Source organism: Rhinocladiella mackenziei (assembly GCF_000835555.1).
Source record: "Rhinocladiella mackenziei CBS 650.93 unplaced genomic scaffold supercont1.4, whole genome shotgun sequence".
NCBI classification, from domain to species: Eukaryota; Fungi; Ascomycota; class Eurotiomycetes; order Chaetothyriales; family Herpotrichiellaceae; genus Rhinocladiella; species Rhinocladiella mackenziei.
Genome location: NW_013550601.1, coordinates 2,798,978 through 2,820,549, shown reverse-complemented (window position 1 = coordinate 2,820,549; position 21,572 = coordinate 2,798,978). Strand labels below are relative to the sequence as shown.

Below are 21,572 nucleotides of genomic sequence, written 5' to 3'. Positions count from 1 at the left end.
GTATTTGCCTGCCCAATCAGCATCTTCGCATGCCATCTTTCTGCGAAATGTTTGATAGCCTTGCTGCATGCGGTCTAAGAGATGCTTGATCGACGGTCTGGCTCCTGCTGTGGGTGTCATTCTGCCTCCTACCGGGATGTGAAGAGTAGCAGAGCAGTAGATATTTATTTGGAGGAGGATAGGCTGATCCAATGCGTGATCAGGTGGTAGTCGTCGCTGGCGGCGAAAGAGAATCTTGTGGGAGGCGCACTGTACCAGCGGTGTGAGGAGCTATTCAAGGAGAGGCATTGTCAGACAAAAGTTGTTGTCAAAGTTGTTGTGCAACTTGAATTGAAGGGGTGCTCTGGCTCTCCCAATGAGTCCGCGTATGTGGACGAAATAGAAGCTTTCTTTAGGGAAACCCAGTTCATCCGTCATCAATTTCAAATTGAAGATTCGGAGGCGCAAACTTTGATTGGATTAGAGAGATCTCGGTTCCTCTCACGATCGCGGACGGATTGATCCGCGAAGTCGCTTGTCAGCCGTTTAAGAACTATCAAAAATGAAGGTGCGGGATTGACTGACAGGGCCCAAATCCCTGTAGTCGTACCGACATTTAGGACCTGTATAGGGTTGGTGAAATCAGAAGTGTTACCTTCTGCGGCCCATTTCCAATGGGTGCAAGGAATAGTTTATTGTCCAGCAACAGCAGGTAACAAGAGGTCTTGAGAAATCCTCTTGGCATACCCTATGTCAAGTTGATCATTTGCCGTTTCATCGTTAGGGACCCTGACCAAATCAGTTAGCTATGGCTTTCACATCAGGTCAAAGAACTCACCAATACTCTCCGCCTTGGAAGGCATGATATCTTTCTTCCCATTTTGTACCGATAATTGTGATCGACGACGAAAGTGACTGCGTTTCGCCGGCGCTAGAAGACCTCAACGATAGTCGCGATGTGATGGAGGTGATGGTGCGAGGGCGACTCAAAATTAGTACATGTCTCCACCTCAGGCAGAGTCCAGATCATTGCCATCTACTTCCTCCTGCAAGAAAGGGGGGGTTGAGCCCGGCAGTGGACCAATTGAGAGCTGTGCAACATTGGGACTTAGCACGCAGCTACTACGGCGATAGACAATCCATGACACAAAGGATGTTCGAGTCGGTAGCGTTGTCTAAAGCGGCGGCACGCTAAGCCTCAGTTAAAAGCGGCAAGATGACTTCGTTACACCTGTATGATCAACTAACCCTGGTGTGCTGTTCTGCAATTAGTAATCCAAAGAGCCGACCGTGCTCCGGTCACGTGATGAAAATTCTTATGCCGTCTCTGATTGATCCGGACTTTGGTTTTTCCGGTCATCTGCGTAATTCGAAGGCACGTGATGCCATGCAAACTTCACAACACCCAAATCTGTCTATACAGAACGCAGAATGCGGAAATGATGGTTGACGATGGTAGGCTCTACACAAATTTGGCTGTGGAGGCCACGAATCTGCACGGTACCTAGCTGCCAGGAAAAAGGGAATCAAATGTGTTTCTTGCTTCGCTACCCCCTGCCGCGGGGAGGGTTCAACGCATCAGCGCTCCACAGCAACACTACTTGCTGGTGTTTTCTCGCCGCGTCAGGTCAACGGGGACAAGCTCTATTGGTGCGACGTACAGAATAACAGGATGAGAGCGGTGAGTATACGGAATACGGCGAGAGAGAGAGGTAGGTGTACAGAATATGGAGAGTCGAGGCACAGTGTACAGAATAGGCAGGTTTTCCGGTGTACAGGCTAACCCCTCCGGGACGACAACGACATTTGTCACGACACTTCAACACAACAAGCTAACAACCAGCACCAAAACGCTTTGTACACACACGTTCAACAATGCTTATATTGTTCTGATGGATGGTGACTTCGACTGGCATGAAGGAAGAACCCGGCCGCCATCCGTCATTCCCGATCATGGCGTCCGGGAGTTCCTCGAACAGAAGACAGTCCATCTCTTTGCCACCCAGTTGCAGAGCAGATTAAGAGCCCTCGAGCAAACCAGAGAAACACCCAAATTCCTCAGGCGCAACTCCTACCAACTCTATTTGGAAGGCCACTTCGCATTGCTGGATCCGCGCGATCTCGAACGAACCACTCTCAGCCCCACGCCTCCGTCCAGCGACGACTGGATAAGTCCTGATTACACCCCCGAACAAGTTTCCGATATACAACATTACGAAGTAAATCCCGTGGCGGCCGCATACCCGAGGCCAAGGACATTTCAAGAAGGCGGAATTGAAAAGAAAAGACAGCGTTGCCAGGACAAGAGGAGTCGCAGGATATCAAAAACCAAGAAACACCACATGGTGCGCCGGTCCAAGGCTAAAGAGGAGGCGATTTTCTACGAACTAGACTGGGTAGGAAGAAATATGGTCACCGTGTGCCAATCAACGCGAGAGAGTGCCGAAGATGGTATAAAAAGGGCGGGGTCCAAAATGGCCAAACAAGAATCTTGGTCTCCCATACCTGTCCCCTGAAGAGGTTTTCTATTCACATGCCGCGCCAGGATCGTACAGACACACATTCTGGGGTGGCGCAAGAAAAACTCCTCCGCAATTCCATGCTTCCCGGGTATCTAGATAGAACCGAAGCTTTATCGCGCCCGTCCCCTGTCTTGCTGGTCATGAATCCCATGGACTCATAGATCAGGCAAGGATGTTCGACGTCGTGGAGGGACTATTCTTGGGGAAAACAACGCTTCGGGGAACGATATTCCCCCGGCTCTGTGTCCAGACATGCCTACGATAAGGATCTGAAGGCCAATGCGTCCACCGAGAAACGGCATGCTCATGTTCTCTGAACACCGGCTAAGAGCAGTCCTTTGGACCATTACTCTGCCTATGGGCGCCACCCACGAAACGAGCTCTTCGTCCCCATCTCCTGCGATACAAGAGCATACCTCGCACCCAATAGCTCGAAATTACCCACCCAAAACTCGAATCTGGCCTGGAAGGACTTCATGTCTCTCAACACAAATCACCGCCCGAGGATGATCTTTGCTTGGTCCTCTCACCCTGTCTCTTTTGTTGTAAAGGGATGAGACAGTCTTAGGACGCATCTAAAACTTTCTGGTCTGTACATAGCTCAAATAATCTACACCCCTGTTAAGTAATACTGTCATGGGTTTTTCCCTACAACCTGTTGTTTGACCTTCCGATAAACTGCCGTAGTACTCTAGGGACCGAGGATCACATAAACATCGCTGATAGTTCTGTTTCCCACAGAAGAGACATCATCATATGTGACTGGAACCAAGCTGCAGATATATAGCTGCCGTCAAGTCAGCCAAAGGAAGAATAAGCAGACCTTCACTTACATGTTCCCGGAGTTGTTCAAGGATCGCTACTTCATCTCCGGCCAGATCAAATGATCTTTTCTTTCGCTGGATTCTTTGCACTGCAAAAACATCTTCCGATGAATTCTGGACGCACGAAGATAACGCACCGTACGCCAGCACATGCCTGCGGAGTCCGGACTTGGTTTCCAATCTAGAGGCGAGACTTCCTACAGTGAGAACCCATGCGCGTCGAGTCAATTCCTCTTTCCATAGGGGGTTACAGAGAAACGGTCTTTCCAGCGACTGGTTTGATCATGAGAACTCGGCTTACAGAGTGGTGTCTGACATATGTACGTGGGTCTCGTACATTGTCCTGCTTCTCCTTCATGGATATGAGGTCAACTCTCAGGTGGTCGAGCTTTGCACGTCCTGATCCAATTATATCCAGCCATGGAGAAAGTTATCAAAGCTCATACGCTTTTCTCTCGATTTTGGAACAATCCTTCTCTTAAACGAGTAACCGAAACTAACAATGCTCACTTCTGGAAAATGAAGCTTAAGCGAACCTGACCAACAAAAACCTGCCGACCCGACCCGACCCCCCTTTTTGCTGCCAGAAATAGTATCAAAATGTGCTTTCAGAGGAAACCAGTTTTGCAAAAGCCTGTGTTGGATTGGATTCCTGTATCTTGTTATGCTATACACTCCTGATCCCTTTTTACAGCTTCGGCAGTCGATCTTGTTCCGTCGCGAGCCTATTGCCGCATCTCTCTGGATTCCGCGAATCTACGGCTGGGTAGAATCTAAGGTGGATAACCGAGCCAGATCAATTCCCACTCGCTCGAGGTCAGTTACGAGACTTCCATCTAAGAGGAATTCGAGTTGTCGGCACATGAGAATGCAGATCCTGAGAGCAGAGAGGTCGACGAGCGTTAGGGCAAGAACAATTCCTAGCAAACCGGTATAGGGTCGGGACACGTGTCTCATAACCACGACGATGACTAGCACTCACCTATATTACCAACTTTGTATGCGCCGATGATCAACTTCACGGTACTGTACGTGCCACCGACTGACAAGGTGCGTCCAATTAGGATCAACAGGACGTGAAATACAAAGACGGCCTTCCGTCCTATGGAGCGGCGAAGATAGTCGGCGTGATCATAGATCCAGAAAATATTGGGTAGAATGACGGCTAATGGCGAAAAACAGATCGAGCCCGTCAAGGCGAGAAGGAAGTTGAAAATGGGTATGGCCGAGGCGAGAATGAAGGCAACGACGCCGAGGACAACAGTACAGCCACTGAAAATTCTCCTGTCAGTGATTTTCATCCGTCCAAAATCCTCGAGGGAGGCTTACAGCCAAGTGCCCCAATGAACCACTGTGTTGGCCTGAAGGTGTCAGGTGTTGCGGAGGATGCGGACGAACAAGTACTTGGCTGCCACCTGTTTGTGCTCGTTAGTGGACTTTGGGGCGTCTTTCGAACCAGTGAGTTGATCTTACATGAAGATACAAGCAGCCACTGACTGCCAGACCGATCAGACCGATACCATAAGCCACCTTCTTCACAACAGGGCCTGCACTCTATGTCACAGTTCAGCTGGCACGAAATGATGGCCGCGAATTGGGGGACTTCCCCCCAGAGAGGGATTTGCAACCCATTTGCCGCACCAACGATAGACGACGAGGCTAAACGAGAGGTAAGCGGCATTGAGAATAGCCATGCAAGTGAAAAGGGCCTTCTTGTAATCTCGGGGATTCTTCATCTCGGCAATCACAGGCATGAAGGATGAAGTTCCTGATGAGGACACGAAGATGGTGGCGGAAGCGGTCATGCCAGCTATGAAATTGGGGTGTCCGATGACATGGTAACCTGAGTCGTAGTCGTCGGTTTGGGGTGCACTAGCAGGCCGATCTCTTGTCGTCATGCCGACCCTTGAAACCACGGTCAGTTATAATCAAATTAATTAAGACGTGGCGAGTAGAGGATACCATACACAACAATCAAGACGGCGATGAAGATAGAGGCGAAGCCGGCCCAAGTGATCCAACCGATCCTCTGGAATGTCCTAATGCTTGCCAGAAGGGTTACTACGACCGTGGCCAGGAATGACCACCAGGGGGTGCAAGCGCCATGGTTTGACAGAGCATTAACGGCGATTGAGACACCAAGGATACCAGAACCGCTGACGAGAACGAAGCTGCCAGAGAAAAGGTGAGCATCTCGCTTCGAGATTGAACATTCCGCGTTCTTGAGCTTACCCGATAAGATACAAAAAGCCCACCAGCTCTTTAAGCCAGACTCCACCCACTACGCTGGCCGTGTCAATGACAGTGTGACATTGCTTGTGCTTGGTTCTGAAATCGCCGAGTATCGAAGCAGTATCTGCGCAGAGACATCTTCAGCAGTTTTTATGGCCTCCGACGGCAGCTTGCACTCACAAGTGTTGAGAGCACCCCATCCTATGACCGACAAAGCCCTTTCATCCTCGCATTCAATCGAAGGATCAAGTCAAAACTCACCTCCTACGGCTTCCTCGCCAGCTTGAGCTTGCGGCGGATAATGAAGTAGTTTTGCGGACGCAACCGGGTCTCGCATGAAGTCGATAAATACATCGCGGCCGTCCGGCAAGCCTCTTGCTAGAATCTTCATGATCTCTTCAGCTAGCTGAAGCATATACTGCCGATATTTCATAATCGGCTTCTTGAACTCGTCCTCTGGCAAGTTTGGCCAGAGATTTGGTCCGTACAGATAGGTACCATAGCTTGGATCGTCTGGAGGGACATCTCGTCCGATGCGCATAGCCTACTTTCCGCCGTCAGTAACCTGAGAAATCGGTTGTCCTTGCAGTCATTTTGTCACCTCCTCCGGATCTGGGGTCCCTCCCGCTTGCAGTGCCTGCGATCCGATCAATTCATAACCTCTCCCTGAAACTGGGTCCTTGGACGACGAGAGCTTCTTTTCCAGAGGCAGTGAAAAGAACTTTTTAGCGCAATTGTGTGCGGTCGGCCGCAAGGAGACGCCGTGCAAAGACCATCCACTAGAGAAAGAGATACTTACACTCCCCCTGGATGCAGACCGCACTGAACAGCACTGTGAAGTCTTTGCACGTCTCTGCGTGCCACAGCATGTCAAGGACCATTAGTCGCACAGGGCGCTTTTTGACTTGTTGCACGTGGACCGTCCGAAGCTAGGCTGAAGGGGCGTACTTTGACCAGGTCTCGGCCCAACAATAAAGAGGGTGCCACATATAGAGAAGGAGTCGGCGTCAATGTCTGCCGCCCAAAATGGGGTATCACGCGAGGCAGCAGACGCCCGTACCGGAAAAGACGACTTGGCGGAAATGAATAAGAGATCCAGAACGGAGAGTGAAAGCCATCGAGTGACGGGGCGAGTCGAGAAGAAGTGTCCATTAACTCGTTGTCGAAAATAGTGGACGTCATACCGGAGGCGGATTCGTCCCAGCGACGGCTTTACAACTCTGACGATGCTTTACTGGGACGGAGTCGATGCTTCTCTAGTTGCCTGGAGTTGTCAAAATATTCCCAGCACCTTGCATCTCCAGAACGCAGCTAAGAGATCGAATTTTTGCAGATTGTAACTGAAGGAGAAGTCCTGAACATGGATTGGTACATTCGCCATCAAACACTCGCTAAATCGATACTAATTTGTACTCGGCCAAACAGGTGACCGATCAAAATAGCTTAAATCAGTAATAATTCTCCACCTCCACAGGCTAGTGCCTCCTTTTTGGTCAGGCATCGTGTCATTCAAATCTACACTGACGCAGGTCCATTTCTCAGCACATTGATAGAACCGTCTGAGTTTTTGCTCCGCGTTGACCGTCATCCCTCGGTAACCTTTGCCCCAGTGACACCATCGGCTAGTCACTCGCCTTTCAGTTTATCTTGTTTGACCTGGAACGCTTCCTCGAGCAGGGCTTGTTCCTCCTTGGCGTGGCTGGCCTTCAACCCCGTTGCGACCGACGCACTAGGATCACGTCCGGCATACATGACGTGTCGTCTGTTGTGATGCTCGGTTTCGTTCAACAATGTCTCAATACGGGGCTGAACGAAACTCCATGCACCTGCGTTGAGTGGTTCTTCTTGACACCAGACGATCGTCTGGGCATTCTTGTATGTATCCAAGTTCTCCTTGAGTTGGGCCCATGGGAAGGGGTTGAGCTGTTCAATACGGGTGATGGCGGTGTTTTGGATGCCTTTCTCTTCACGGTGCTTGTGCAAGGCGGCGTACACTTGACCGGAACACAAGATGACGCGCTCAATATCATCAGGCGCCGCGATCGCGTTGCCATGCTCCGGATCTGGGATAATCCACTGGAAATGTGACTCGCCCGTGAAGTCCTCAATATTGGATCGCGCCAGCGGGTGGCGGAGGAGAGACTTGGAGAAGAAGACAATTAACGCTAGATATTGTCAGCTAACGTTACGTACACCAAGACATCACTCACGTTTCCTGAACTGCCTGTTCATTTGACGTCGGAGAATGTGGAAGTAGTTGGACGGGGTGGTCATGTAGGCGACTTGCATGTTGCAGTCTTGGTGTTGTCTGTCGAGCTTGTCTGGTGACGGAAATACACGCGGCTCCTCGTTACACAGTTGTAGATACCTCTCCATGCGACCGGATGAGTGCTCTGGTCCTTGGCCATCATAGCCGTGAGGCAGAGAGCAGACAAGGCCCGATCTTTGGAGCCATTTCACTTCACCAGATGCAATGAATTGATCGATGATACATTGGGCATTGTTGGCAAAGTCACCGAATTGGGCTTCCCACATGACGAGCGCATTGGGAGACGACAAAGAGTAGCCATATTCGAATCCGAGGACCCCAAACTCACTCAACGACGAATTCGAGATGGTGAAGGCTCCCTGTTCTTTGGCCAAATTCTGGAGAGGAGTCCAAGTGGCTTCGTTTTCTTGGTCATGAAGAACGGCATGTCGTTGTGAAAAGGTACCACGCTCCACATCCTGGCCGGACACGCGGACGTGGTGACCTTCGAGACAGAGAGTACCGAAAGCGAGAGCCTCGGCAGTGGCCCAATCAATGCCCTTCCCGTCTTCAACAGCCTTCTTTCGGCCTGCAAGAATACGCCTCAGGTTACGATGAACGGTGAAACCGTCGGGGACGGAGGCAATCTTGTCTCCAATCTCCCTCAACACGTCACCGGGTACTCCCGTGGGAGGGTGGGGCAGAACTTCAGTCGCAAGCTCCTTGGGTGATTTGAAACCGTTCCAGGCGGACGTGAGCCATTCTTTGCCAGTTGGTTGATAATCTTTGCTTCGGTCGAAACTGTCATTGAGCATTCCCCAAACCCACTTCTTGTGCTCTTCGATATCTTCTTTGGTGAAAGTGCCTTCGTGCAGCAGCTTCTCGACATACCGGTCCAGTTGCGGTTTCTGGGATTCGATTCGCTTGTACATGAGGGGTTGAGTGAAAGACGGTTGGTCGGTCTCATTGTGACCTTGTTTCCGGTAGCAGACAATGTCAATAACGCAATCTTTCTTGAAGTCGGCTCTCCAGTCCGCGGCCAATTGACAGACGAAGGTGACCGCTTCCGCATCATCACCATTGACGTGGAACACGGGAGCATCGATGGCCTTGGCGATATCGGAGCAGTATGGCGTCGATCGCGCGAATCTCGGGTCAGTCGTGAAGCCTATCTGGTTGTTGACGATAATATGAATGGTGCCACCGGTGGAATACGCGGGAAGAGCATGGAAACCCAAGGTTTCGTAGACGACACCTTGGGCCGCGAATGCGGCGTCACCGTGGAGTAGGACCCCCATGGCCGTCTGATGTTTCTTCTCATCGTTGTTGTAATGTTGAATCGCGCGAGTCTTCCCCAGCACCACTGGGTCCTCGGCTTCCAAGTGAGACGGGTTGGCGACCAGGGAAAGCTGCACACGCTTCCCGGAAGGTGTTGGTCGCTCAAAGTTCATGCCAAGATGATATTTGACGTCACCGGAACCTTCGTCGCTGGCCTCAGCCGTACCCGAGAATTCGCTAAAGATGGATTCATTGGGTTTGCGAACGACATTGCTCAACACATTCAGTCTTCCTCTGTGCGGCATTCCGATGACGATGTCCTTGATACCGTAGTCCACACTGCGGTCGATCATGGCTTTCATGCCCGGAACGAGAGTCTCGCAGCCTTCTAGACCAAACCGTTTGTCGTTGGGATATTTTGTGGCCAAAAAGGCCTCAAAGCTGGAACTCCAGATCAACCGATCGAGGATGCGGCGCTTGTCGTCGACGGAATACCTGAAAGGTGTAGGGACTTCGATTCGGTTCCTGATCCAGTCGCATTGCTCTCGGTCGGGGATATGGATGTACTCGACGCCGTAATATCCGCAGTAGGTTCTTTCGCAGGCCGCGATAATATCGCGGAGCTTCATTTTCTGCCGCGATTCCGTGGCGAATCTCGGGAGAATACCAGGTCCCAGTGTAAACTCTTGATCAAGATCCGCTTCGGTGAACCCGTAATGCTCCAACTCGAGTTCTTTGGGTCTCCTGTATCCGAATGCTTCGGCTTCGCCACGAATTCCCAGGGGGTCGGTCTTGGCTTTGTGATGGCCGGTCGATTGGTAGGCTCTGACCAGCAACTGGACTTTCAAGTGGTCTGTAACATCTTGACCCGCCCCGGTGACGGCACTCGGTGCCATGCTGGCGGCCCCATCGGCTTGCGATATCAGGCCAGGCGGAGGTTGGAAGGCTCGAGATACGGGCATGGTACCCTCCTCCATATTGTGGAAGTAGGCTTGCCATGAAACATGGACGGAGGAGGGGTCGTGTTTCCAGGCCATGTACATTTCGTCGATGTAGTTCGCGGTATTTCCTTGGAGGAAAGAGTCGTTGGGATCCTGCCCGGTATTTTAGTATCCTATTCATTCTGATAGTCGGATCGTCAGGGAGCTCCTCATACCACGCCCTTATCCGTTTCCTCGGCCACCATGGCATAGCTCCTGCGCTGCGGTGAGCTGCGGACCATGACAGTGAGAGGTTTTCTCCCGACAATGAGAGCATTCTGGCGGCTTCCAGCAACAGCCGGTGAGATGGAAGAAGTACATAAGGACCTCGAAGCTCGAGCAGCCCTCACGGGGAGTTTGCCCGTAGCACAACGATACATGACGGAAAAAGGGTTGAGCTAATGATATAGCGAATGATCCATAGGAAAGAGAAAAGGAACCCGAGGGGAGAAGCACCGACCACTAATGAAGGAGTGGAAAGATGCACAGAGCGTCCAAAACAGATGTACAGAATGTACAGAGAAATGTCAACAGTAGTCGTTAGGTTGTATAATAGTGGCAGCTGGAAGGCCGTTACGCAGGCTGGGGAGTGCCAAGGCCAATTCCAGGCTCGATTGAGGCATTTACAAATTGCCTCCGCGAATCGTGCGGAGGCATTGGCCGTTGCCGTTTGGCCACTGAAATCTCTTACTTTCGTGGGCGCTTCATCCCTCAGAGGCTCATAGCAGCCGACGACTCCTGGTCCTCCGATTTACAAGCGACCCAACCTCTGGTGCCAGGTGCGATCCCGATGCAAGATTTTGGTCCACCGGAACTTTTCGGCGACAAGGGGGTCTGTTTGGCTTGCTTCAACCGGGGCCACATCCGGGCCATATATTATTGAAGGCAAGGTGCCTCTTTTTCCAGCCAGGAATGTGCCTGGGCAACCAAATCTGTATTCATTCTATTGGGGGTATCATACAATCGTGCTCAATGTACCAAGTACTTTTTAGTGGTACTAGTATATGTCCAATGAAAAACCGTCCGTTCTCCGCCGGATTGTCTATGCCAATTCGTCAGATCCGAGTTCCTGCTAGATATTCACGATCAACAACTTCTTCTCCGCTTCCCTCATCAGTTCGCCGTCTTTCCATCACCCACCGGCCATCTGTGTCCCGCGCATAGCTCACACTTTCGGCACCACTGCTCGTTCTGCTATGATGGCCTTTTCGCCGGTCCCCAGCGGCCGAAGCGGGCGATGGGGGCAGTTCCTCCTGCGATGTGACCACAATAGGCTCGGTCATTTGCTTGCGTGGTGTGTTCTGCGTCAGCGTCGGTCTTTCTGTATCTTCCTCCTCTTCCTCCGATTCAGGTATCCCTGCTGGCGATGATCGACCATGGATTGACGACGACATCCTTCCCAAGCCGAGATCCGAATGAGCAAACGAATGGTTGGAGACGTGGGCCAGAGACGAACTGGCTGGATGTCCAGCGGCCAGGCTGTTCACACTCGAAGAACTGCCGCCAAATGTCCTTCCTCGAAGCTTCAGCAATGCACCGAAGCTCATATCGTCGTCGTAGCCCGGCGAATCGAGCTCAAGCAACTGAGCAATACCAGGACTCGGCATCGATTGTGCTGAAGCCGGCAAGCCGCCAGGAATCTGTAGAGATGCCACCGAATTCCTCGTACTCCATTCACTGCGCTCGGTGATGGGAGTCAGACTAGGTTCCTGGAAGTTGGCCTTGCCGCTGTGGCTTCGCTTGACTCCATTGGAGCCCCGATCGGCGAAGTAGCCGCCATTGACGAGCTCTGAAGTTCCCTTGCCGTGGGAGCGTGCATAGAATCCAAATTCTTGGCCGTAGAAACCTTCATCGTCATTCTCTAGAGCCTCGGCATTGGCTTCTGCAATCATAGGATCGTCGTCAAGATCGTCGTCAAACGGAAAGCCATCATCCTCCGCGATTGCCGAGCTGAGATTATAGCTGAACCGGCTGTCATCAGAAATGACTCCGTGTTGACTGTTCTCGAACTGTGATTGGGACGTGTCGTCGGAGTTCTGGCTGAAGCTGACCTTACGGTCAAATTTGCCATTGGCAGCTGCTTGATTCGCTGCAAACGCCAAAGCATCATGATAGGCGGCCAGATTAGTTTCAGTGAGACCGGCAATGGAATGTCCTGGCATGGAGTTGGTTTGGCTAATTTGGTGACGATCTCGTGAAGTTCGAGACGGCTGTTCGACGGGATCTTGGTGGACGTTCAGGGGCAACTTTCCACCCTGACCATCACCCCAAGGGCCAATGACCTTGACTTCTCCGTCCAAGCCCCCTGATTGTCGGGCAGCTTCAGCTTTTCGAGCGTTCTCTGCGGGAATGTCGCGAATCTTGCCCGTCTCGTCGTCGAAAATCTGCTCGTCGAAGGATGTGCCGGAAGGATCAATCTCGACGGGACCAAATTCGCCATCATCAAAATAGAGGTCCTCATCATCGAAGACTTGACCGTGCGGACGAGATGTTTGCCGAGACCGACGTCCACGAACTTCAGCGGTCGTAATCCCAAGACCTCCCAGCATGGGACCCTTCCCGATCTCCACCACCCCGTCTTTACTATCAAGATCTAGAGTTTCATCTCGAGATGATCTCGAGTCTGCGATGCCAATGGCAAAGCCTTCATGATCCCTCGGGGTGGGTTGGGACGCATTATTCGTGCTTGTGGGACTGAAAGTCATGGACTGAGGGGTGAAGTGAAAGCCCTGCAGAGATTGTCGTTGAAGGGCCGTTGTCTTAACTTCGGATGAGGGTTCTTCCTGAGGCTCGGGAGCTGCATAGCGAGCCACGAGCGCTTTACCCTCCGGGATGTCGATGCCAAACCCATCCTCCTCCTCCTCCTCCTCGAAATCAGCGTTAATTCCAGGAATCTTCTCTTCAAGATCGTCATCGGCATCAAAATCATAGTCTGCATAATCATCTCCCTCTTCATCGGTGCCCTCATTATTGATCTTCTTGGTTGCTTCGTGTTGTTTGTGTTTTTCCTCGAGCAACTTTTCCTGCACCGAGGAACCGCCGCCGCCGATTTGAAAGCTGAACCGCGATGAAGTGCTTGTCATATGCTTGGGAAGTGCTGCCGGAGGCGGAATGTCGAATTTGGGTGATGGAGTGCATTTCGGTGGCGGTGTTGGCGGCGGAGGCGAAGGCTCAACCGGCGGAGGTATCGGCAGATTTTCCTTGTCCGGGGGCTCGGGCTGGGACTCGAAATCGGCCTGTGGAACTGCAGATGGAAGTCTCTTTGCAAAAGCCGGAACACTGCTTGGGTCCTGGGCATCATGGGCGGCGTTGAACGCATTGATATTGTGCAAGTACCCGGTCCGATCGGGCTGTAATGATGGCCTGTCATCCTGGAAGTGTTCTTTGAACATGGGACTGTGTGTAATATGGGATGTCGCGCTGGGGGAGGGCTTCCCACCAGACGAATCATTGGTTCGAGGCGGATCGGATCCATAAGCTGAGTGCCAGGCCGGAGAATCCACGTTGCCAATATCATTGTGAGAATACTGTCGGCGAGTTCGCGGGGCGGAAAAATCATGCACGACTTTGCCCCGGATGCTTGGATCGAAGTTGTCTGGCAAGGCTGGAACAGACAGAGTACTGATACTGAGATTGATATCGTCCAGCTTCTGGTTCTGCGAGGATCTTCGACGAGCCAGCAAACTCATAGGATTGAGGAGATTCAGTCTGCTCTTCTTACCCGCATGTCCTTTGGATGGCACGGGTTCATCGTGCGTCGACCGATCCGGGATCGGAGAGGAAACATTGTAATTACGGAGATTGGGAGAGGCCGTATACTCTCCCAGCTTTATTGGTGGGTCCAACGTCTTTCGCTCCTGATAGTCCGTAAAACCGGGAGAATATGGTACCGGAGGTCTCACAGTGGGATTTGCTGGCACATTGGTCGGCGGTCTCGACTTCAGGGTAACACTGTTTGGATCCGCCGCATCGCTGGTCGCAGGACGGGCAGCCTCGTCAAATGTACGAAATCTAGGTCGACCAGTCTCTTCAGATACCCTTTCATATAATCCCGGATCTATGACCGGCGGTCTTGTGAGAGGAGAGGCCGTGGGCAAGGCGGCGAAATGGTCGTATGTAGGCGAAGCTAATGCGAGATTGATAGACGGGCTGTCCGAGTCGTCCGTTCCTGAAGTGGCTTCAGCGGGACTGACAAGGTCGCTATTTCTATTGGCACGATCGATATATCGCCGAGGAGAGACCGGGGAGGCATGATCAGATATTCGTCGACGTCGTTGCAGTGGAGGGTAATTCGTCTTGTTATTGATGTTCATGGTGAGTAGAGGCTTGGGGTCGAAGCGCAGATGAGAGCAATGCCCTCACGGGGAACCATTGTCCGATCCCCCCCGCATGGACGGAATGGCGGATGTGGGAGCGAGGACGAAGGCGAGGAGAATACTATAGAAAGCGCATGGCATGACACGAAATAGGAGACCCTGGGGAATGATGGTGAGGACGATCGCGAGAACCACGATAGTGGCTCGGATGTTGGTTTGGGGTTTTTCTGTCGCAGCGGGACCGTGCACAAGCCGAGCGATCAGACCGATTTGTTGGCGAGGACCTGATGACGCGGACTGAGCGTTTTGGGAGCGATATAAGAGAAGCCGAAGATGGGCACAGAGTGTTGTTGACGATTTGAAGTTTTGAGACGAAGGAAGTGTCAAGTCAAGATCATAGTTTGGTGGTGTTCAGCGTTCAAGAACGCCAGCAGCGCAGCCAATGGTGAGGGTGGTTGGAGGCCTCGTCCGCCATTTCTTCAGCCACTGAACGTCCGTGACAGCCTCACCTCGTGCTGTGGAACGGCTGGACACTCCCGAGAAGTTGCCGGCTTGCCCTGAGAAAATGGCCCAATGATAAATAACCTTACCGCAGGAAATAATCAGGCCCCAAAGCAGAATCTGTTAGGGACTTCAAAGCTCCCCGATGTTAAGACCTAGGTGGAACAGGCCCGTGATCTTTCCAGCCGCAACCACGTCTTCTGCCCGGCATCGAAGCAAACGGATCTTTTCCATCAGCTCCCGAGAATCTCGACTCGACTCCTTCAACTCCTTCCCATCTCCTTTTCGTCTCATCAGAGTCAATTGCATCCGCGGAAGTCTTCCCATCCGGCCTCGCTATTTGAAAACTTTGACTTTTCATTCGTCTTTTCTCTCCGCTTTATTTCATTCGGTTCCCCTTCACACTCCTCTACGTCTCGACAATCATGGTTGAGGCTGAGGCTCAAGGGAAAAAAGGAAATAAAAAGTAAAGAAACACTGTTGTCAGCCCGCGTGGCTGGGCCCCAAGAATAGCTTTGAGATTCCATTAAAAACTTACTTACAACCGACTTTGCCACATCAAGCCTGTCATCTTCCCTCTGTTTCGATCCCCTCACTGCGCATTGGCTCAGGGACAAGGCACTGACGCAGGGATTTGGCTCGGAAGAAACCGCCGTTACACTTACAAACTTCAAATGCTTCTTCTGGCCACACCACACGCCCTGACCGCCGGGGTCCCCATTTGAATTCGTTTATTATATAACGTCCCGCCTTGCTCCCTCCTTCCCCTTCCCTATTTTCCAAATCGCCTACCTATATCAACCGCCGCCATCATGAATTGCCCATCTCGAACAGACGAAACTGAAAGGCATCCCGACTGGAATCAGAATCCACAAGCCTTGAGCTCGGATCTGACCACCAGGGCTGACCTGAATGGGATCGTTAATTTGAGAGAACAACGGGAGAATGAGTCAAGTCTCGACAACGCTGACCAGGAACAGATTCGAATCATACCTGCCGAAAACCCTGAATCGCCTTCAGCTGGTGCAAAATCACCCTCTGACGTCAAGGTTGATCCGATCAAGCAGGAGTCCCACTCGTCATCTTCTTCCTCGGCCTTTCAACAAACCCTTTCACGACGATTTGGGAAACTGCGTTCTCTCTCGGCCCTCTGGAACAAGGTCATTGTCATTCTTCAAAAGTATGTCAAATTTGTCGGCCCGGGCTTTCTCATCGCAGTCGCCTACATCGACCCTGGAAACTATGCGACGGACGTCGAAGCGGGAGCGGCCACGCGCTATCGTCATCTATTCATTATTTTGATGTCGAATCTATTTGCCATCTTCTTGCAATCTCTGTGCATCAAACTCGGAAGCGTCACTGGACTCAACTTGGCCGAAAACTGTCGCAAACATTTGCCTCGGTGGCTCACCATCATATTGTATTTGTTCGCTGAATCTGCCATTATTGCCACCGATATTGCCGAAGTGAGTTTGGGGGGATCTCTTTCCAGCACCACCACTTTGCACCACAACTAACGTTTTTCAAGGTTGTTGGTTCAGCTATTGCATTGAATCTTCTTTTGCACATTCCCTTGGTCGCCGGATGTGCCATCACGCTCGTGGATGTTCTGCTTCTCTTACTCTTCTACCGGCCCGACGGTTCTATGACTCGCCTGCGACTTTTCGAGTATTTCGTCATGAGTCTCGTTCTCGGCGTCATGGTCTGCTTCTGCATTCAACTATCCTACATCCAAAATACTTCAGCGGGCGAGGTGTTCAAGGGCTATCTCCCCTCCTCGGCCATTGTCAAAGGCAACGGAATTTATCTGTCTTGCGGCATCATCGGCGCGACCGTCATGCCTCATTCCATTTTTCTTGGTTCGGGGGTAGTCCAGCCACGGTTGAAGCATTTCGATCGACAGAATGGCCACATTATGGTCGGGGAAGAGTCGGACGACGAGGAAGAAAAGTATGTGCCCTCGATCTACGCGATTCAGGCTTGTCTCAAATACTCCATTGTGGAGCTTGCTTCTTCGCTCTTCACGTTTGCTCTCTTCGTCAACTCTGCCATCCTCATCGTATCGGGCGCGTCTCTTTACCCTAAAACAGAAGCCACCGAGGCGGACCTTTTTGGAATCCACGATCTGCTGAGTAAGAACCTTTCAAAGGCAGCTGGCACCATATTCGCCCTGGCCCTTTTGCTTTCGGGCACCTCTGCCGGTATCGTCTGCACCATGGCCGGTCAAATGGTGTCCGAAGGCATGCTTCATTGGACATTGAAACCATGGTTGCGCAGACTTATCACGCGATCCATCAGCATCGTCCCTAGCATCATCATTGCGGCCGCGGTGGGCAGAGATGGTCTAAATCAGGCTCTCACCGCCAGCCAGGTCGTTCTCAGTGTCATCCTGCCATTTGTAACCGCTCCACTTGTTTGGTTTACTTGCCGAAGCCACATCATGACAGTTCGAGCCGATCCTGGAATCCCCGGTGGGGAAGCGGTTAACATGCGGAACGGTTGGTTAGTGACGGTCCTCGCCGTGACGATTTGGCTGGTATTGGTGGTGATGAACGTTGCCTTGCTGGTTCTCGTCGGTCTCGGTAAGGCCTAGATCAAAAGATCATGGAATGTAGTCGATGAAGATACCGATGGAATGGCGGGAATAAATCGGTCGGATGGGCTAAAGGTTGTGTCTTGTCCGAGCAGTGTGTGATTCCGACAGCATGGCACTAATATACATCGAGGCCGCAGACTTTCAAGTAAGTGGTGGTCCGGAAAATATAGAAGCCGAGCATAACTTTTCAGGAGGCGCCAGGCGGAACAGGAGAATTCTCTGTCTCCATATCCACCGACTTGACCGTTTTCTTCTTTGCCTCATCTCTCAATTTGTCCGCCTCTTGTCTTGTAGCATCAGGCAATTGACTCAATTCGCCTAGTTTATTAAAGAACCAGATACGGAACTACAAATCGAGGTTAGCAAATCAAAAAGGGGTTCTCTGAGAAACGAAACCAAACCTACCCCATCAAACGGCGTTCCCTGCCCATGTGTCGGCTCGAGTATGAAAACGAAGTAAATGATTGTGAATGTGATGAGAGTCTGCTGCAGAATCTTGATACTCTTGTTCCAGGCGGGGCGGGCCCATTTCAACGCCGCACGTCGACGGTACGTCTTCTCGAAATGGAACTGCTGCTTAGGGTCGAGGGTGCTGAAATCCGGTGGCCACTTCTTGTGCGCCCGGTATGGGTTGTTGTTCGCACGGAATGGAGCTGGTCTGTAGTCTGGTGGCGGCGGCCGCCAGCCAAATAGCATCTTCAGGCGTGCCCATGGTGTCAGGCGCGGGATTTTGTTCCGGTTTATGAGACCTTGTCCGAGCGGGTGCGCGTAGTGTGGACGTCGGCTGGGAGGAGTGTTGTTGTTATCAGCTTGCGACTCGAAGGCAGGTCGGATGTGTGATTTGGAGGCTGGTTGGGTGAAATTTGAGGGAGCATAGGGTGACGAGTGTCGGATCGAGGAGATCGGTTGGCGTGGGATAGAGCGGCGGCAGTGCTGCATGAAGAGTAGAGCTCGAGACGATCTGGCTGAGGCCGCCATGCTCGGGATAATGTCGTAAAGGGGAGCGCAGACAGAGGAGGGAGTGCAATGTTAGCGATGCGATACAATGCAGAAAGCTCGATGCAGTCTCTAGCTGGACAGCGGAGAAGGTGTTTTTCCGAGAGACGTTTCCGTCCCCTTCGATTTGCCAGCTCTAGCGCACTTTTCCTATCTTGCATTGCTGCTTGAAAGACTTTGCTTTATTTCGACCAACAGAAAATATGCCATCGATGACTGCTCTATCTCCAGCCCAATCTATTCTCAGTCCCGTCATACTCTGGCTTGGATCAGGTTACGCGTGAAGCATTCGCGCCTATAGGCCGGAATGAGTCGGCTTCAACATGAACACAACAAATCCCTGTGGGAGATGTGGCTCGCATGTTGATAGAAGAATCCTGCGCTTGAGATCCCCTATCATCTTGTGGACTTTCGGGCCGCTTCCTTTTTCAAGAAATCAGGGACGCTCATTGCTTACCCAAGATCAACACAGCAATCGAGATAAGCGAGTTCGACAAACACTTCGCGAGTGTTTGGTCGCTTCACCTGCCTTGGCCTCTGTGTTGTGCTAGATGTCGCTTTTAAATCAAAGCCAAAATGGCAAGAGGCTTACTTAAGGGGGACAGTTCTCTAGCCAAACGTGGTAGAAAGCCCGCCCATTCGGGCCCGTATTCGGATTTTTGTGTTGGGTGAGCCGTCTTCCTCTACTCAGCAAAGCTTTTGCCGAGGCACATGTGTGAACAAATGCAGAGGGAGTCCTGTCAATTATATATTATGGATGATTTGATTTCTGTCAGGAGGTTCAAAGCCAGAAATACAGTTTAAGGCTGTCGAAGTGGAAGTTCCTTGAAACCATCAATTAATTCGAATATCTCTTCCGCAAACATGGCAAGCATCAAACTTTGGTTCTCCCCTGGCGCATGCTCTCTCGCTCCTCACATCCTCCTCCACGAGGCCGGGATGCCCTTTGAAACTATCACCTTGAGCGTCAAGGCCGGATTCCCTGAGGAATTTCGGCATCTAAACCCGAAGATGCGAGTGCCCGTTCTTTCGCTCAATGGACACGTGATCACCGAAAACCCAGCCATTATGACTGCCATCTCTCAACTGGCTCCGGAAAAGCATCTCATGGGCAAGACGGACCTGGATAAAGTCCGTGTCTACGAATGGATGAATTATATCTCTGGAACCCTCCACGGACAAGCATTCGGCGGCCTGTTGAGGCCGCACAGGTTCTCCGACGATCCCAGCACATACAATTCTATCAAAGAAAAGTCGGTGAAGACCATCGCCGAGTGCTTCAACCACATTGAACAGAACCTATCTGGTGTCCATGCTGTCGGGGATGACTTTACTGCCGTGGATGCCTTTCTGCTCGTCTTCTATCGATGGGTGGCGAGATTTAACTGGGATCTCCAAGGGCAATACCCGAAATACACCAAGTTGGTGGTGGAGGTGGTGAAACGAAAAGCTGTGCAAGACGCTCTTGCGGCGGAGGGAGTGGACTCGCTTGTTCCGAAAATATAAAAGGATGACATGATTAGGAGCAGGTGCAGACTCCGAACGGCAAGTTGAGGTGATATATATACTTCAGGTTGGTACGATGATCCTAGCAAGCGAGGATGATATCATCTATTTCAAGGCCTTTGGGTTAGTTGTTTTTGCTGAGATTGGTCTCGTGTGAGAGCTGTTGTGAAAGTTTCGCGAACTCTGGTCTCAGATCGAACTTTGTCTATTCTCGAAATTACTGCTCCATGGGTAGAACAATGTGATCCTCACTGGCCGGGTTCTTCCCTTGTTACACAAGAAATCCCGATCTTTGCTGCTTGGCAGTCAGCTCTACCCAATCAATACAGCAAGGTGTTGACAAAACCACACGTGCCTTCGTCATCCTTCGACGTCACCACTGGAATTAAACGGTGTGACCTTGTGTTTTGCCAGGCCTAAATCGTCATTGCCTTCAATACGCTGCTCAACGTGCACCTTACACTGAACGCAATCGAACAAAGTTGAGTGTTCACTGCTAAGAATCGACATCTTCTCTCCTAGAGTTTAGAGATGGCGTCGTCCTCCCAAGAACAGACAACTTAAGAGACCAACGTTCCGATACCCCTTACAGTGGTGACGAAAATCCCGTCCAAATGTCACCGTCGCAGTGAAAGCCGACCTCGAAAATTATCAACAGCTAGGCTTCTCTGGTTCTCTTGCATATGCTCAAAGAAAATATTTCCTCGAAAATGGCCGTTAAAGAAACAGAATAGCCAAGCCATCTTGATACCCAAGGGAAGAGATATCGAAAGCAGCGAGCAAAGGATCACAAATTCTCTAGGCCAGTGAAAATTTGTCCAGCTGAAGGTCTGAACCCATAGAGATGGGGATGGGGGACAGATCGGTAGTAGCGTTGAATCCATCCAGGGGAAGTTCCTCCCTCGCACCGAAGCTTTTCATCTGAATTCCCAGGGTGAAAGGCTTCCCCGGTGCGATGGGGGAAAGGAAATCGAAGAAAGCTCTTTTCGTTGGGTGACGTGTATTCCTTTGTCGGGCGGTGGCAGAGATGCACATGTTGAAGTTTCCGTACAACTAGCCCTCGACCTCTGTGATAGAGCAGAACCGATTGATCTTAGATCATGGGATAAACACACAAAGGCTAGGTAGACGAATGACTTTCGCTCCATAGTTTCGATGGTACGCCAAAGTCAAGTGTACAGAAAGAGAAGTCACATTGGAAGAGCGGTTTATTTTCAGGCGCAAGGGCAAGCTGGGCACAAAATCCCATGAAGGCGGATTTCGTCCGACGCACGATTGGGCAGCTGCTAGGATCTTCTGTTCAGACTAAATATTGCCTCTCGACGAGGCCGAGGGAAGAAAGCTTCCACAATAGTGCGGAATATATCGAGAATTTCATACCTTATCTTGATGCATACTCGTTCAAGCTTGCAGTCGCAACCAACGAGAAACACATGAGAAACTGTTGGCAGTCCACATTGGGCCTAGCCTAGTCACGTGCACCGCACCCTTCGGCGCCCCCCTTTTTGTAGCTTGCACCTCGCTCAGACAGATTCAATCAATCAATCTTCTCTCGGCTCAACAGAAACAGCATAGGCTGCTATTTTGTTTTCTT

The 21,572-nt window shown here is 51.3% G+C and overlaps 7 protein-coding genes across 7 annotated transcripts; 3 read left to right on the top strand and 4 right to left on the bottom strand.

Moving 5' to 3' along the window:
* Nucleotides 1-1,706: 1,706 nt before the first annotated feature.
* Z518_06143 (uncharacterized protein) lies at nt 1,707-2,495 on the top strand (the record flags this gene model as incomplete). Its single annotated transcript, XM_013416953.1, has 1 exon — nt 1,707-2,495. The coding sequence occupies one exon, from the start codon at nt 1,707-1,709 to the stop codon at nt 2,493-2,495; it is 789 nt and encodes a 262-aa protein (XP_013272407.1).
* A 1,586-nt stretch (nt 2,496-4,081) lies between these two features.
* Nucleotides 4,082-6,098, bottom strand: Z518_06142 (uncharacterized protein; the record flags this gene model as incomplete). The annotated part of the gene is made up of 9 exons (XM_013416952.1): nt 4,082-4,245; nt 4,308-4,597; nt 4,655-4,686; nt 4,799-4,872; nt 4,929-5,230; nt 5,293-5,496; nt 5,558-5,681; nt 5,738-5,758; nt 5,819-6,098. The coding sequence occupies 9 exons, from the start codon at nt 6,096-6,098 to the stop codon at nt 4,082-4,084; spliced, it is 1,491 nt and encodes a 496-aa protein (XP_013272406.1).
* Nucleotides 6,099-7,183: 1,085 nt separating this feature from the next.
* Z518_06141 (oxoglutarate dehydrogenase (succinyl-transferring), E1 component) lies at nt 7,184-10,443 on the bottom strand (the record flags this gene model as incomplete). Its single annotated transcript, XM_013416951.1, has 3 exons — nt 7,184-7,722; nt 7,768-10,177; nt 10,240-10,443. The coding sequence occupies 3 exons, from the start codon at nt 10,441-10,443 to the stop codon at nt 7,184-7,186; spliced, it is 3,153 nt and encodes a 1,050-aa protein (XP_013272405.1).
* Nucleotides 10,444-11,118: 675 nt separating this feature from the next.
* Z518_06140 (uncharacterized protein) lies at nt 11,119-14,376 on the bottom strand (the record flags this gene model as incomplete). The annotated part of the gene is made up of 1 exon (XM_013416950.1): nt 11,119-14,376. The coding sequence occupies one exon, from the start codon at nt 14,374-14,376 to the stop codon at nt 11,119-11,121; it is 3,258 nt and encodes a 1,085-aa protein (XP_013272404.1).
* Nucleotides 14,377-15,692: 1,316 nt separating this feature from the next.
* On the top strand, nt 15,693-17,473 carry Z518_06139 (uncharacterized protein; the record flags this gene model as incomplete). Its single annotated transcript, XM_013416949.1, has 2 exons — nt 15,693-16,346; nt 16,409-17,473. The coding sequence occupies 2 exons, from the start codon at nt 15,693-15,695 to the stop codon at nt 17,471-17,473; spliced, it is 1,719 nt and encodes a 572-aa protein (XP_013272403.1).
* Nucleotides 17,474-17,663: 190 nt separating this feature from the next.
* On the bottom strand, nt 17,664-18,454 carry Z518_06138 (uncharacterized protein; the record flags this gene model as incomplete). Its single annotated transcript, XM_013416948.1, has 2 exons — nt 17,664-17,822; nt 17,882-18,454. The coding sequence occupies 2 exons, from the start codon at nt 18,452-18,454 to the stop codon at nt 17,664-17,666; spliced, it is 732 nt and encodes a 243-aa protein (XP_013272402.1).
* Nucleotides 18,455-19,336: 882 nt separating this feature from the next.
* On the top strand, nt 19,337-19,978 carry Z518_06137 (uncharacterized protein; the record flags this gene model as incomplete). Its single annotated transcript, XM_013416947.1, has 1 exon — nt 19,337-19,978. One exon carries the CDS (start codon nt 19,337-19,339, stop codon nt 19,976-19,978), a length of 642 nt encoding a protein of 213 aa, XP_013272401.1.
* Nucleotides 19,979-21,572: the final 1,594 nt, after the last annotated feature.